Source organism: Oncorhynchus mykiss, chromosome 3 (assembly GCF_013265735.2).
Source record: "Oncorhynchus mykiss isolate Arlee chromosome 3, USDA_OmykA_1.1, whole genome shotgun sequence".
In the NCBI taxonomy this organism is placed as follows: Eukaryota; Metazoa; Chordata; class Actinopteri; order Salmoniformes; family Salmonidae; genus Oncorhynchus; species Oncorhynchus mykiss.
In genome coordinates, this window is record NC_048567.1 from 30369069 (window position 1) to 30386270 (window position 17202).

A 17202-nucleotide genomic window follows, 5' to 3' on the forward strand; every position below is an offset into this window, starting at 1 on the left:
ACTCTGACAGAGCTCCAGAGTTCCTCAACCATCTCTGCAGCTCCACCATTCAGACCTTTATGGTAGAGTGGCCAGGCGGAAACCACTCCTCAGTAAAAGGCACATGACAGCCCGCTTGGAGTTTTCCAAAAGGCATCTAAAGGACTCTCAGACCATGAGAAACAAGATTCTCTGGTCTGATGAAACCAAGATTGAACTCTTTGGCCTGATTGCTAAGCGTCACGTCTGGAGGAAACTTGGCTTCACTGAAGAAATGGTGCATGGTGGTAGCAGAATCATCCTGTGGGGATGTTTTTCAGCGGCAGGTACTGGGAGACTAGTCAGGATTGAGGGAAAGATGTACAGAGAGATCCTTGTTGAAAACCTGCTCCAGAGCACTCAGGACCTCAATCTGGGGCAAAGGTTCACCTTCCAACAGGACAACGACCCTAAACACAGCCAACACAACGCAGGAGTGGCTTCAGGATAAGTCTCCGTAATGTCCTTGAGTGGCCCAGCCAGAGTCCGGACTTGAACCCGATTGAACATCTCTAGAGAGACCTGCAAATAGCTGTGCAGCGACACTCCTCATCCAACCTGACAGAGCTTGAAAAGCAGAGAAGAATGGGAAAAACTCCCCAAATACAGGTGTGCCAAGCTTGTAGCGTCATACCCAAAAATGCACGAGGCTGTAATCGCTGCCAAAGGTGCTTAAACAAAGTACAGAATAAAGGGTCTGAATACTACAGTACCAGTCAAAAGTTTGTACACTCCGTGTCACCAGCAAAGCACCATCACACCACCTCCATGTTTCACGGTGGGAACCACACATGCGGAGATCATCCGTTCACTGCAGTTGGAACCAAAAATCTCAAATTTGGACTCATCAGACCAAAGGAAAGATTTCCACTCGTCTAATGTCCATTGCTCATGTTTCTTGGGCCAAGCAAGTCTCTTCTTCTTGTTGGTGTCCTTTAGTAATGGTTTCTTTGCAGCAATTAGACCATGAAGGACTGATTCATGCAGTCTCCTCTGAACAGTTGATGTGTCTGTTACTTGAACTCTGTGAAGCATTTATTTGGGCTGCAATTTCTGAAGCTGGTTACTCTAATAAACTTATCCTCTGCAGCAGAGGTAACTCTGGGTCTTCCATTCCTGTGGCGGTCCTCATGAGAGACAGTTTCGTCATAGCACTTGAGGTTTTTTGCGACTGCACTTGAAGAAGTTGTTGACATTTTTCTCATTGACTGACCTTCATGTCTTAAGGTAATGATGGACTGTCGTTTCTCTTTACTTATTTGAGCTATTCTTGCCATAATATGGACTTGGTCTTTTACCAAATAGGGCTATCTTCTGTATACCACCCCTACCTTGTCACAACACGACTGATTGGCTCAAATGCATTAAGAAGGAAAGATATTCCACAAATGAACTTTTAACAAGCCAAACCTGTTAAATGCATTCCAGGTGACGACCTAATGAAGTTGGTTGAGAGATTGTGCAAACTTGTCATCAAGGCAACAGGTGGCTACTTTGAAGAATATAAAATATATTTTGATATTTTGAACACATTTTTGGTTGCTATATAATTCCATAAGTATTATTTCGTAGTGTTGAGGTCTTGATTTTGTTTTTTACTTACCCATAGTCAGACGAACTCATGGTTGCCATTTTTTATCTCTGCGGGCAGTTTGCATATCATTAGCTTAGCGCATTTGCTGGAAGTCTCCCGGTACAGTAGCCAGTTGTGGGGAAATAGACATTCTAACTACTCAGAAGCTGGGTGGTTGGTCATGTATAATCTTACAAAGCTAAACATACTGTCGTCATCGATATTTTATAAATGTGTTACTTCTACTGATTGTAAGAAATAAGATTCTATCCACTTCCTTATTCATTCTCCGTTGTCGTATAGAGATTGCAAAGTTGTATCTATCCCATTATGGTGTGTGAGCACACGGGCAGTGCCATTGAGACCGATAATGCAAAAGTAGGTAAGTAGAATAATGACCTAAATTGTGAAATCTCGCAGGGCCCATGTCCCTGCTTCAACTGAGCAGGCAGTTCAATGTCAAGTGACCCTGTGTGTGAAGTGGTGACTGAAAGGAGGGTTTGGGAAGCAGGTGGCTGTCTACTCCTTGACTTATTGGCATGTCAGGGTTGGTGAGCAGTTTGACGTTTTATTGTCATGAATCAGAACTGCGATTTCGGCTAGATGGGCCAGCTGCAAAGTCTAAATTGTCTGGTAAAAATGAATGAAAACAAAAATTGCCTTTTCGGCCGTAATTTAAGGTTAGGGTTAGGCATTAGGGTTAGGGCCTGCCTTACAACATGTCTGACTCCACTTCCATTTAGTCTGTTTGTAATTATTCAAATACAGCCATTTTCTGTGCACAGTATTCCATAGTGGCTTATTTATCAATTAAAGTACAAGATAGAGACACAGCCCTTCTTGCCACTTTGACCAACAACCAAAACCAGAGTCATGGCCCTAAGGAGTCTGGTGTTTCTTGTTGCCTATAAAGTGAATTATATATTAAAGAAGCAGATGCCTCTTGCCCAGGGCTGTTTATGTCCAGCCCATCATACACATTCTGCTGGCTTTTTTCCACTTAAACTTGTGTTTAGTAGCCTGATCTCTGGTCATGACCCCCCCCCCCCCCCCCCCCCCACACACACACACCCTGCCCTGGGTACCTCTCCTCCGCGCTGCCTGGAGAGCCCAGCCAGTCTAATCAGCTGCTTGGCATCGGGCCCTCTCAGCCATTGTGGATCCTGCCAAGCAATGGCTTCTTCTTGTGCTAGTGAGTGATTTAACTCACTGTTGGAGGCAGAGGCCAAGCGATGGAGCCTCAGTTTCTTAGAAAATAGAATACAGAGTTCCTCCTAAAAAACAGATTAGACAAGGAGATACATGTGGTAGCATGACCTCTTGGGTTGCACACAGTCAATAGTAATGCTCATCATGCGTAGTCAGTAGTAAAGCGTATCGCAATCTGTGGCTCAGCAGAAGGTTATGGGCATCTCATAGACTACCCTTTTTAAGAAATATGAATCGTATTAATCGAGGATTGTCAGGATAATGTTCTTGCAGATAATGTACTTATATGCCCATTGTAGAGGAGCATGGACATTAGCATGACCTTTCCACTCATCTCCCTCTGCATGACTCTAATAAATGTGAAATCAATGCGTATACCCCAATGCCATGTTCATGTATTTGACAACCAGAACACACATCTATGCCACCTTACCATCTTCTGCCACCCAAAGAAACAGCCTAGTACGGGAGAATCCTCAAGGAGAGTTTTATCATCCAGACAGTGTTTAACTTGTAAATAGGATTAAGCGGGCCAGTATCGCATTAGTTAAACCTCTCACTGTCGGAGCCCTCGAAACAGAGAAGAGAAGCTGTTACCTGCGCTCTACTTTTTTCCCCTCTCCTTTCCATTCTGCTGCATTCCGTCTTAATTATAGCCTCTTGGCTCCACTCATCTCTGTGCCTCTGAGCATTATGTTCATACCAGGTAGGGCCCGTGCCAAGATCTGTGCCACAATAAGCCTGACTCCTTGCCCAGGGCAGGAAGTATTTAAGTCAGCCTAAGTTGGGCCGGTGCCATGTAGGGGGTGAAATCCAGACTTGCCTACTCAGGAACATTCTTGATACTTGCAAATGAGCCTCTCTCCTTCCTGTGTCATTGGGAGCCCATATTCTTGGTGAGGGAGTCGAAATTTGACTGAAGAGGAGGGAGGTGTTTTCCTAGGACGGACATTGGTCTCCCCAGGGCCTCCTTGTGGCTCTTCCAACTTCCAGTCTTCCACTCATCCCAGTACCACTAGAGCGACAGGGGTACATGGCTCACTTATGTAAAGTTGTGAGGTTACTGGAGGTGGGAGGAGGAATGATGGGTGGGTCTTGGCTGTGGGGAAGTGGGAGGGAACCCTTTTATTTATTTATATTTTTTGTAAGTGAATGAAATTCCACTGAGTGCTTCTTCGGTGTGTCAGTGAAAGAAATGGTTCGTTGTGGTGAACAGGCTTTTCTAAGATCAGCCCCAGAGAACGCCTGCAACCAGCCCTCCTGCCTCGGAATGTCTGGTATGGGGACCAGTGTAAAGCAGCCTGCCTGGCTACGTCTCCTGACAGTGACAGGGCCTCCCTCTGTCTCTCCACCTCTTCCTGGCCTTCCCTCTTCTCCCTCCTTAGGTGTGGTCCTCTTCCAAGCCTCTGGATTGGGCGCACTGTCTCTCATCACCTCTGATTAGTTTGTTCTTTGTCTGAGTAGGTGTTCTTGTTGTGAGACATGTTATGCAATGCTGGCCAAAACTCTGTAGCTTGGAAATGGTAACTTTTCAGTTTCTGTGAAGAGTGGATGTCCACGCCCCGCAAAAAAATCTAACTAGCATAGTAAAACAAAGATCCCCATAAAATCTGTCTGTTAAGCTAGAGATACAGTATCCGTTTTTTTTTGTTGCACGGGCTGCATCTCAATCAACAACATCCGTTGATGCCGGCCTTCTTCATCTGCGGTGAAAGGTGGCGGAGCTACCTTGTCAGACCAGGAGACATCCTGAAAATCGGTCTTCTCACGAAAACGTCTGTAGCGTCCGAATGGTTTGGCCTACTAACTAATATGACCCCTCTATGGAAAGGTGAGACTCTCACGAACACGTTGGTTGTTTTGCTCTAGGATGCCCACAAGACTAGTCTGAAGAACAATTTCTTGATTTTATATATCTCAGATATAGGACAGACACTTCAAAACAAACTTGCTTTTGATTTATTATATTTGTATTATTTATCTCTTTATCCATGTATGAATCTGTTATTCAATGCGGCCCTATGGGCTAACAGCAGTAAGGCCAAATTCAATGTTTAATCAAATGTAATTATTCGTTATTTTTTTATATCTAAAGGGGCCTTACATTTCTAACTCAAATGGCTAAATGATCCTTGGTGTGACCATCTTAAAACAATTCCTTATGTTAGCTTAGTAGACCCCCCCCCCATAAAATGATTTTATGTTCAGAGGTTTTCCTCTGTATTAGCAATATAATATTATGACTGTGTTTAACTGGATGTGCAATATTTATTATACTGTGACACACTATGACACATCCTTCCAACTCACGCATGTGCTACATTTGACATGTACAATTTCACAACTGTGACTGCATTTTGTAGACATGACTGTGCAACTTTAAATGTACTTACTGTAGTAGGTGTGCTGGGTGGGGATTTGGTAGACAATCTCAGTTTGTGCTTTAAATAGATGTTTTTGTGGGTTGGGATCTTTGTGGCCACTTATATCACTCAAGGAATATGTGAGCGCGCATAGTTTTTTTTAATGTGTGCGGTCGGTCCCTCAAGTAAACAATGCTATTCGATCCACCATCTAGAATTGTCCTCAGAACAAAAGCTTCTGCCAAAAACCTTAAATCGTGGGTAAAATTATGTAGAACGTTGACAACCCTTTTTACAGAACAAATAAATTAAATGTGAAGTAATTCACAGGTGTGTGTGTGTATGTAGCAATGACTGTGGGTTGGTAGTGTTGGCCTACCTATCTCATAACTGGTGCATGCAGACATTCCGTAATGGCCACGACATTGCCCAACTACTCACCTGATCCTGGGTTGGTTACACTAGACAATGGGCGGCAAGCCAACATGCAGTCTACAGGTCCACACCCTAAACAATTTCAAGATGGAAGATGACATTTTATTCCCGACGAATGACATTTTTTTATTTTTTTAACTCAGATATTTAAAAGTCACTGCCCTAATCCTGAATCTCTCCTGTATTATATTGAACACTGTCTTAATGAGCAACCCATGTACAGTCAATTAGATGTGTCCATGTGTGTAACAACTGTCATAGAATTGTAAAGCAAGTTTGATTTATTTGGTGAAAAGTACAGTATATGGGTCAGATATGTTGCAGAGCGTTTGGGTATATGTTTTCCATTCCTGTGTGGTTAAAAAATACATTATGGGTTAGGCAGCCCACTATGTCTATTTTTACTTTTCTGGTTTTATGTAGTTTATAGGGCTAGTGTCTGTTTTTCAAAAAACACTGACCCATATGTTTTGAGTTAGACAACGAGAATGAACACCAGGGTGTCTGATTTCTCTATTACCCTGACTGTTACATTTTGCAAGTCTGGATTACTCATGATGTAAATACCCCAAGTCTGTGATGACTCTTTGGTTTTGTTCACCCTCGACTATTACTGTCAATGGCAAATGTGTGACGCAGACGCACCACCAATACAATTATAAATTCTCAGTCAAAATAAAGGATACTACGTTGATTACACCATTCATCTGAATTAATCCCTTATGCCATACATTGGGCCAATGGACAACGTGGTCTGAAACACGATAGCCAATCGACATCTAAGCAACTGAGCAATGCGCCCGCCCAGCTGTCAATTTGATACATGAGGAGGCGGCACCATACAGTGAGGCGTGGTCGGAATCCCCTCGGTCAATGTAGCAATCTGGTAGTTATGCACACATGGGTCAAACGCGCTGCCACTGGGAGTCTGACATCCTCAACAGTCATGCCTGCCGTGTAGAAAGAAACCGGCTGCTGTAACGCATCGAAGCTTGGCAAATGCGATTTTAGAAAATGATGTGCTAAATTGTGTTATACCCACATTTGTTTTCCAGTGATGGGGGGAATAAAGCAGAGATAATTGAACAGCATGTAGCTATTGCATTTTTTCCTCACTCATCGGATTATAATCTGGGGTTACCTAATCTCTGGTAATCTGAACTAAATCTATCTAATTGTGGTAGAAAACTACACTCCCGCTGTTCTGGTGCACCGCTTTGCGCGTCAGTTGGTCTTGTTGGACACCGTGCCGCCAAAAGGAAATTATCAATTGATTCTCCAAGATTTAAGGACATTAAGAGAGTACATCTGTACCAAATTCTCTTAAGAGTGAAATTAAGGCTAATTGGAATCTGGAGACCAAATGTCGCATTAAAACGCGCAGCAGCTGTTTTTTCCAGAGATTAAGAACATTTAGCATTTTTTTCATGTTGAAATATTTATGCCGTGGATATTTGTCTACCGTTTCATGACAGGGTTGATATTATATGTGAGAGAGTTCGGGCCGGGGTGTTGTAAGCGTGTTCTGGGAGTAATGGGCGCGCCATCCAATGGTGGCATCTATTCCACACAACAGCGTTAGCACGTCATCAGTTCACATCTACGAAACGAGTTTTATTTAATGAGGACATGTGAGGGGATCTGAGTGTAAGAAAAACAGATTGGAGATCAGATAGGCTACATGTTAGAAATACTAGAGGCGAGCAAGACGTGTGATAAATCATTTGATCAAGTGGACAAGAACAGACTGATGCTGGACTGTGCACTGTCTGGAAGCGTGTCGCTTTTTAAAAGACACATGCGACTCGATTTTTAAAAAAAAAGTATAATTGCAATTGAATTCGGAGTCGTTTGTGTGTGACTGTGAATGGATTTGCATTGGCCAGCCTATTCCGTGAAGACTGGCATATTTAATGTACGATGATCACACATCGTCGCTTGTCTGTGCTGTCTGGACAATCCTGTTGATTTAAACATTATTCCCGTCTATGTTTTGGCGGATTCTTTCGAAGGCTCTCTGCATCTCCATTCTCGTTCTATGAGGTATCATCTGTTGCTGCAGCCGGATTAATTGACATTGTCATGCATTTGGATTGACTCTAGCTGCTGGAGATGTAGGCAATCAGCAATTCATAATTTCCCCAATTTAACATGTTTTATTTCAGGTAAAATGGGAGAACGATTATTGTTACTATTACTGCTACTCTTATCGTTACATGCGGATTGTGATAGCCTACAGCAGACGAGCCATTCAAAATCGTCCATCTCCACAGCAGCCGGCTTCTCTGAGATTTGATCGTTACTTTATTGAATCAGACTGTAATATCCCCTTCACGAGACGGATTTCGGCTTGAAGTAGGTCTAGTATTGGAGACAATACGGGAATTGTGGAGGTATTGTATTTATTTCTAACTCGGTTATTCCTTCACAACTGAAGATAAATGTTGATGATGGGGGACGAAGAATTGGCTCATCAGGTTGATTCGGATTTCGAGCCGCAAAACCGGCCTCGCTCGTGCACTTGGCCACTGCCTTGTCCGGAGGATTTCCCCAAAGTACTGGAGGTCAATGGGGGTCTTCCACTGACCACCATCAAGGTGGAACCAGATGACAATCTAGCCGCTTCTGCGTGCAGAGCGGGGAGAATGGGTGGCACGCCGACGGAGCTGAAGCATCCAGCAGTCGCCCCTGCTCCCATCGGCGCGACGCACCCATGCTTGGCCGGCGCGGCACTTGATGTGACTGGACAATTGCGCAAAGCCAAATCCTCGCGGCGGAACGCATGGGGTAACCAATCGTACGCGGACCTTATCACACGAGCCATTGAAAGCACCCCTGAAAAAAGACTCACGCTATCACAGGTCTACGATTGGATGGTCCGCTATGTTCCCTATTTCAAAGATAAGGGCGACAGTAATAGTTCAGCTGGATGGAAGGTAAGCGCATGTCTACAAATGTTATAATAGGACATACTTTATGTCGATATTAAACACACCAGAAGTCTCAATCAAGACAACATTTGGGTAGGCTATTACTGGGCTATAGGCTACATTTTTGCTCAGATACTGTGTATTACATTGCCACATCTCACACTTTAGGGTTGTTACGCATGAATGGTGCCATGTAATTATCCCTCTCGTCAATGTCACCGATCAATACATTACTGTAGCCTACCATTGGCAGCTCAATGGAATGGAGCTGGTTAGAGGTTGGAAAAGCACTGTGCATATACCTTCATAATTCCATCTTCAGTTTGGCTACATGTATACAGTAAATGAGTAACCGCCCCCTTTTCAAAGCCTATGATCATGAAAGTGCACACATGGCAAGCATTTTTATATTGGTTCCTTTGGTTTCTCTCCTCTCTCTCTCTCACACTATCTCTATGTGTGTGAGACGGAGAAATAGGCCCTAGACAGAGGCATAGAGCCAATAAAAATCTAAAATCTATTTTCACGACTAATATTTGTTGTACACCTACTCTATACTCTCTTTTTAAAAGGTGTCACTTGAGAGACACTTGTAGTTGTAGCCGGTCAGCTGTCCATCGTGTAAATACCCACTGGGCACACACTGGTTGAATCAATGTTGTTTCCACGTCATTTCAATTAAATTACATAGAACCAACATGGAATAGACGTTGAATTGACGTCTGTGCCCAGGGGTTAGGCTATTCAAAAGGTGCTTTTCTACAGACACGCACACACGCACACACAGGCTACCGCCTGTCTCGCCAACAGCCTAGAGCTGCCTCTCCTGGATGTCTGCCCATTTCACTGTATCAGCCTCATTATTATACCGTCTCACTCCTATCGCTGTTCTTCATTAACACAAGCTAATGTTAAGAACATAAAAATGAAATCCCAAAGCAACAAGGACAGTTAGAGGCACAAGTTGTCTGTAGCTTGTGAGGTGTGGAAACACTTTGTTGCTTTTATGAATTTTGTCTTGCTGCTTTTTGTTCTATATGTTGCTCTGTCTGTATGGTACGTCTTGCTTGTTCTATGTTGCTCTGTCTGTATGCTATGTCTTGTCTGTCCTATGTTGCTCTACGTGTGCTCACTGCTCAATGATTGTCTATATTGTAATTGTTTTTAATAACCTAACCAGGGACTGCGGTTAAAAATTAGCCGGCTGGCTAAAACCGCCACTTTTACTGAAACGTTAATTGAATGTGCACTGTCACTGTAAAAATAAAATAAACTCAAACAAGTGTAGCTCTTGATATTGTTCCTCTCAGAGAGGAGATCTTGAGGGCCAGACATGATTAGGTCACAGGTGGGAGCGTTATAAACCCATACCATAACACTTGTCCCTGTAGAAGAACCTTTTATGCTTCCAGGTAGAACCATTTCACCCAACAGAGAACACTTTTGGAATCCTTTCTTTCGTAGAGGCACGGTTCCACAGGAACCATTTTATATGAAAAAGGTTTCATGTAGAGAACCCTTGTCCCTGTAGATCAGAAGAACCCTTTTCGAACCTATATGACATCCACAGCAGTTTGAACCGTGTGTCGTGCGTGCAGTGGGATCGACTGTAGTATCCCCTCAGGTTTGCTGTCAATCTGCTGTCAGTAGTTCCTGTTGGTTCCCCTCTCAAGAGGCTGTTTTGAAAGCTACTGTCGTGGTCTCTTTTTCTGTCTGTGTGATCACATCAAATCAAATCTTATTTGTCGCGTACACATGTTTTGCGGATGCAGTGAAATGCTTGTGTTTCCAACTCCGACAGTGAACTTATACCGAACAGAACAATACACACAGATCCACAAAATGAAGCAATATCAGGACGAGCAATGTCAGAGTCCGGAATATACACTGAGTACACAAAACATTAAGAACACCCGCTATTTCCATAACATAGACAGACCAGGTGAACCCAGGTGAAAGCTATGATCCCTTATTGATATCACCCGTTAAATCCACTTCAATCAGTGTTGATGAAGGTGAGGAGACAGGTTAAAGAAGGATTTTTAAGCCTTGTGACAATTGAGACATGGATTGTGTATGTGTGCCATTCAGAGGGTGAATGGGCAAGACAAAATATTTAAGTGCCTTTGAACGGGGTATGGTAGTAGTTATGGTAGCACTGGTTTGAGTGTGTCAAGAACTGCAGTGCTACTGGGTTTTTCACACTGAACAGTTTCCTGTGTATATCAAGAATGGTCTACCACCCAAATGACATCCAACCAACTTCACACAACTGTGGGAAGCATTGAGGTCAACATGGGCCAGCATCCCTGTGGAACACTTTCGACACCTTGTAGAGTCCATGCCTGACAAGTTGAGTCTGTTCTGAAGGCAAAGAAGGGTGCAATCAATATTAGGAAGGTGTTCCTAATGGTTTGTCCACTCAGTGTACATGTATATGATGGTGTGTATAGTATACAGTATATAAACTCAGCAAAAAAAGAAACGTCCCTCTTTCAGGACCCTGTCTTTCAAAGATAATTTGTAAAAATCCAAATAACTTCACAGATCTTAATTGTAAAGGGTTTAAACACTGTTTACCATGCTTGTTCAATGAACCATAAACAATTAATGAACATGCACCTGTGGAACGGTCGTTAAGACACTAACAGCTTACAGACGGTAGGCAATTAAGGTCACAGTTATGAAAACTTAGGACACTAAAGAGGCCTTTCTACTGACTCTGAAAAACACCAAAAGAAAGATGCCCATGGTCCATCTGAGTGAACGTGCATTAGGCATGCTGCAAGGAGGCATGAGGACTGCATATGTGGCCAGGGTAATACATTGCAATGTCTGTACTGTGAGACGCCTAAGACAGCGCTACAGGGAGACAGGACGGACATCTGATCGTCCTCGTAGTGGCAGACCATGTGTAACAACACCTGCACAGGATCGGTACATCCGAACATTACATCTGTGGGACAGGTACAGGATGGCAAGGAACGCACAATCCCTCCATCAGGAACGCACAATCCCTCCATCAGTGCTCAGACTGTCCGCAATAGGTGGAGAGAGGCTGGACTGAGGGCTTGTAGGCCTGTTGTAAGGCAGGTCCTCACCAGACATCACCAGCAACAACGTCGCCTATGGGCACAAACCCACCGTCGCTGGACCAGACAGGACTGGCAAAAAGTGCTCTTCACTGACAAGTTGCGGTTTTGTCTCACCAGGGGTGATGGTCAGATTTGCGTTTATCGTTGAAGGAATGAGCATTGCACCGAGGTCTGTACTCTGGAGCGGGATCGATTTGGAGGTGGAGGGTCCGCCATGGCCTGGGGCGGTGTGTCACAGCATCATCGGACTGAGCTTGTTGTCATTGCAGGCAATCTCAACGCTGTGCGTTACTGGGAAGACATCCTCCTCCCTCATGTGGTACTCTTCCTGCAAGCTTATCCTGACATGACCCTCCAGCATGACAATGCCACCAGGCATACTGCTCATACTGTGTGTGATTTCCTGCAAGACAGGAATGTCAGTGTTCTGGCATGGCCAGCGAAGAGCCCGGATCTCAATCCCATTGAGTATGTCTGGGACCTGTTGGATCGGAGGATGAGGGCTAGGGCCATTCCCCAGAAATGTCTGGGAACTTGCAGGTGCCTTGGTGGAAGAGTGGGGTAATGTCTCACAGCAAGAACTGGCAAATCTGGTGCAGTCCATGAGGAGGAGATGCACTGCAGTACTTAATGCAGCTGGTGGCCACACCAAATACTGACTGTTACTTTTGATTTTGACCCCCCCCCCCCCCCCCCCCCCCTTGTTCAGGGACACATTATTCCACTTCTGTTAGTCACATATCTATGGAACTTGTTCAGTTTATGTATCAGTTGTTGAATCTTGTTATGTTCATACAAATATATACACATGTTAAGTTTGCTGAAAATAAACGCAGTTGACAATAAGAGGTCGACCGATTTTGATTTTTCAATGCCGATACTGATTATTGGAGGACTAAAAAAAGCTGATACCGATTAATCGTTTGATTTTTATAGATATATTTGTAATAATGACAATTACAACAATTCTAAATGAACACTTTTATTTTAACTTAATATAATACAAATAAAATCAATTTAGCCTCAAATAAATAATGAAACATGTTCAATTTGGTTTAAATAATGCAAAAAACTGTGTTGGAGAAGAAAGTAAAAGTGCAATATGTGCCATGTAAAAAAGCTAACGTTTAAGTTCCTTGCTCAGAACATGAGAACATATGAAAGCTGGTGGTTCATTTTAAGATGAGTTTTCAATATTCCTAGTTAAGAAGTTTTAGGTTGTAGTTATTATAGGAATTTATAGGACTATTTCTCTCTATACCATTTGTATTTCATATACCTTTGACTATTGGATGTTCTTTTAGGCACTATAGTATTGCCAGCCTAATATCGGGAGATGATAGGCTTGAAGTCATAAACAGTGCTGTGCTTCAAGCATTGCGAAGAGCTGCTGGAAAATGCAGGAAAGTGCTGTTTGAATGAATGCTTACAAGCCTGAGGCTGCCTACCACCGCTCAGTCAGACTGTTCTATCAAATATCAAATCATAGACTTAATTATAATATAATAAACACACAGAAATACGAGCCGTAGGTCCTTAATATGTTCAAATCCGGAAACTATAATTTCGAAAACAAAACGTTTATTCTTTCAGTGAAATATGGAACCGTTCCGTATTTTATCGAACTGAGGGTGGCAACCCTAAGTCTAAATATTGCTGTTACATTGCACAACCTTCCTTCAATGTTATGTCATAATTGTGTAAATTTCTGGCAAATTAATTACCGTCTTTGTTAGGAAGAAATGGTCTTCACACAGTTCGCAATGAGCCAGGCGGCCCAAACTACTGCATATACCCTGACTCTGCTTACACTGAACGCAAGAGAAGTGACACAATTTCCTTAGTGAATATCAAATCAAATCAAATTTTATTTGTCACATACACATGGTTAGAAGATGTTAATGCAAGTGTAGCGAAATGCTTGCCTGCTAACATGAATTTCTTTTAACTAAATATTCAGGTTTAAAAAATATACTTGTGTTATGATTTTAAGAAAGGCATTGATGTTTATGGTTAGGTACATTGGTGCTACGATTGTGCCTTTTTCGCGAATGGGCTTTTGTTAAATCATCACCCGTTTGGCGAAGTAGGCTGTGATTCGATGATAAATTAACAGGCACCGCATTGATTATATGCAACACGGGACAACCTAGTTAAACTAGTAATATCATCAACCATGTGTAGTTAACTTGTGATTATGTGAAGATTGATTGTTTTTTATAAGATAAGTTTAATGCTATCTAGCAACTCACCTTGGCTCCTTGCTGCAGTCGCGTAACAGGTAGTCAGCCTGCCACGCAGTCTCCTTGTGGATTGTAATGCAACCGGCCATAATCGGCATCCAAAAATGCCAATTGCCGATTGTTATGAAAACTTGAAATCAGCCCTAATTAATTGGCCATGCCGATTAATCGGTCGACCTCTCGTTGACAGTGAGAGGACGTTTCTTTTACATATGAACACATCTCCTGTACATGTAGGCTATGTTGTGACGGTTTTACCCTCACAATTTAACGGTGAGATCCTACAAAACACGAGAAAATCGTCAGGGCTAGTTTGGTTGCTCACTACCTACTGTGAATAGACATGGTTAGTTTAGGGTATCACACGGGGCATGTTCACCAGGGCACAACGTTGTGGAGCGTTCAGGTGTTACGTAGAACAAACATGCCTCTCTGACATGTAGAATCAGTAATAATGTGGGCTCTATTCATGACATTGCAATGTTCAACAAAGCTAACCTTGGAACACGGCCCAAAAAGCAGCTTTGGAAGGACCACAGTTGGTAATCAACACCAGAACACGTAGACAGAGGATTCAGAACTACACTAATACCACCCCATAAAAGAGTGAAAATCACACGTCAGTTCATCACCTACCAGGCACTCCATGCTTGGCAAGTGTCAGTTTAGTCTTTCACAACCAGGCTCATAATAATGAAACAAACACTTTATTGGTGTTCATGTGAGAAATGCTTGGAGGCCTGGGGTTTTAAGTGTTTCTTTTTCATTTAAACGCGACTTTGTCTTCATGATCTGTGTCTCCCTGTGTGGAGTTCGGTCGTCTTCACATAAACACCTGTTGTAGTCTATGTTTCTAAAATAGCCCTGTGTGTCCCAAATGGCGCCCAATCCCATAAAGGCCCTGGTCAAAAGTAGTGCACTATACAGGGAGTAGGGTGCACTTAGGTAGTCACGAGTTGAGGAGTATGTCGAGTTCAGTCCTCTAGTCTGCTTAGCCTTAATCACCAAGTGCCTGACTGACACTTAACTCTTAAGTCCATCCCATTTAAGTGAGCGCTGCTAAGGTGTGTCTGCAGGTGGCTTAGCCCTTGTTATCCCCGCCCTGTACCTCGACGGCAGTGGCACCACCAACAGAACGCTAACCATGCTAACAGACTCTAACCGCTAAGCGACAGCCCAGCTCTATCTTTAGCACTAGTGTCACCCAGTCAGCGAGCCCGACAGTTACGAAACAGGCAAATTAGGGGGTTTGACTCCATGGAAGCTTGAGGAAGTCTGAGGGCCAGGGTTATTATGAACCCAGGTTTATTATGAACGGTGCGAGGCGAGAGGCGCGGTCCATCCCAGGTAATGAAGGTGTTTAGGAAAGTTGTTTTAAAGCAAGGCGTAATTGCAGTAATAGCCCTGGCCTGGTTTCATTGAGAGACGTGGTAGGTAATGTAAATATACACTTAGAGGAAGCACTCGCATACCCAGGCCTGAGGAGACAGTGTTTAATGCGACACAACCCCCATCGTCCGTACAGCAGCCATTTGTAGGTCATAAAAAACGTATGGTATAGTCGATGACCAATTTTAAATGATGGACTGTGCAGGGGTTTAACATCCAGTTGTTGGCCAACTGCTTTGATGCAAATACTGTCGCAGACTCGCAGCACAGTCCAAATTTATGAGTCAGTTGTTTGTAGATGCTATCTCCCTCCCCTCCCCATACACATTCCCATACTTACACAATCATATCAGGCTCCCTAATTATTCGCAATGTGTGTGTGAGAGTTGGATAAGATTGCCCGCGCCGTACGCTACATTCCCATTTCAATCAATAAGCGAACGCGTTTGATGTGGGAACAGTTGTTTGTTTGTTTTTTTGCGGGAGAGAAAAAAAGATAAAAGACGAAAATATTGGTAAGCCTCTGATGAAATGAACTGAAATGGTATGGTTTGCGGGGGAGGGGTCGGCTGAAAGGAGAGGCACAGGCAGACGGCTATTGAAAGAGGTTTGTATGTAGTAATTCTAATCTGGTCCAAAAGCAGGTAGTCTTTTCAGCCTCCAGTTCCTCTCTCTCTCTTGGTCTGGAATGGACACTGGATTGCTGACAGTACTAGACAGTCCTGACAACAACCAACAGCTGACTATAAATACCGGCTCTTCTGACTTCTAGGAAGGCTGGAATCTGAGGCCCTGGCCTGAACCTAATCATCTCCTTAGAGGAGGCTACTGTAGTGCGTGGGCTTTGTGGTTCTTTGTGGTGTTGGCCGCGCCCACACGCACATGCACGTGCGCAAACGCACACAGGCGTAGAAAAATGAACACACACACACACACCTATGAGGGCAAGCACACACAGAACATACACACACATGATGCTGACAACACACAACAAAGGGTCAACAGTGAGTGGTGGTGGTGTGTCTTTGTGGGGGATACTGCAGGGGGAGGGGTTGTCTTAGGCCCCTCTGATTGGTGTGACTGCGTGTCACTGCAGAGAATGGTGCACAGCCTTGGCGCTGACTTCCTAATGTCTATAACGGTGTGTTTTAACGGTGCTTGTGTGTGTAATGCCTGCAGGGGCTAATAACTTCATTTGGTTCAAGGGAATCTCCTGTGTTAGGGGCTAATGAAGATGTTGATTGTGTGTGTGTGTGTGTGTGTGTGTTGCCTGCATGAGGAATTCGTTTTTTTCCCTTTGTTTTGAGGATAATATTTCTTAATGACCTCTGTGTGTGTGTGTGTGGGGGGGGGGGGGGGGGGGGGGGGGCTGGTCTCTGAATGTGTGTGGTTCTCTGTGCTACTTAGGGTATATGTGTGTGTGTGTCGCACAGTGTGTGTGTGAGCTGCAGGCAGTCAGATGCCAGGGGATTGGAGTCAGGTTGGAGCGGGTGCGTCAGTCAGACGCTCTAATCTGAAGTGACGAGACTGTTATTTATAACGTGTCTTTAGGTAACGGGCGGTCCAGGCCAAGAGGGCGTAGGGTCAGCAGCTAGCTAGCTGCTTGACAGAAATCAGCCAAAATAGAAAGCGGGGGGGGGGGGGGGGGGGGGGGGTAACATTTTGTAATGACAGGGTTGTGTTCATTAGTCATCAAATGAAATAAAATGGACTGAAACGGGGAGGGACTCATTTTTGTTTCGGTTGCAAAAATAACATTTTTCGTTGCCTGCCCTAATGAAAACGACCCAGGTTCTACGCGGACAATCACACAATCTTCTTACAGTGTTAAAATACAGTCATTCCTCATAAAGGGGATCAAGTCAATTTGATCATATCTGTTAAGTTATTGATTTTTACAAACATGACACCGACACGTGTGCCAACCTCTGTGGAGAGATGTGCAGA

General features: G+C 43.7%; 1 protein-coding gene across 1 annotated transcript in view; it reads left to right on the forward strand.

The window, feature by feature from the left end:
- The first annotated feature begins 6506 nt into the window (after positions 1-6506).
- The window catches only part of LOC110504017 (forkhead box protein O3-like), a 36732-nt gene continuing 26036 nt past the window's right edge, over positions 6507-17202 (forward strand). The window contains exon 1 of the mRNA XM_036973797.1: positions 6507-8534. Coding sequence (XP_036829692.1) covers positions 8040-8534 — 495 coding nt within the window. The 5' untranslated portion in view covers positions 6507-8039. The remainder of the gene's footprint in view (positions 8535-17202) is intronic.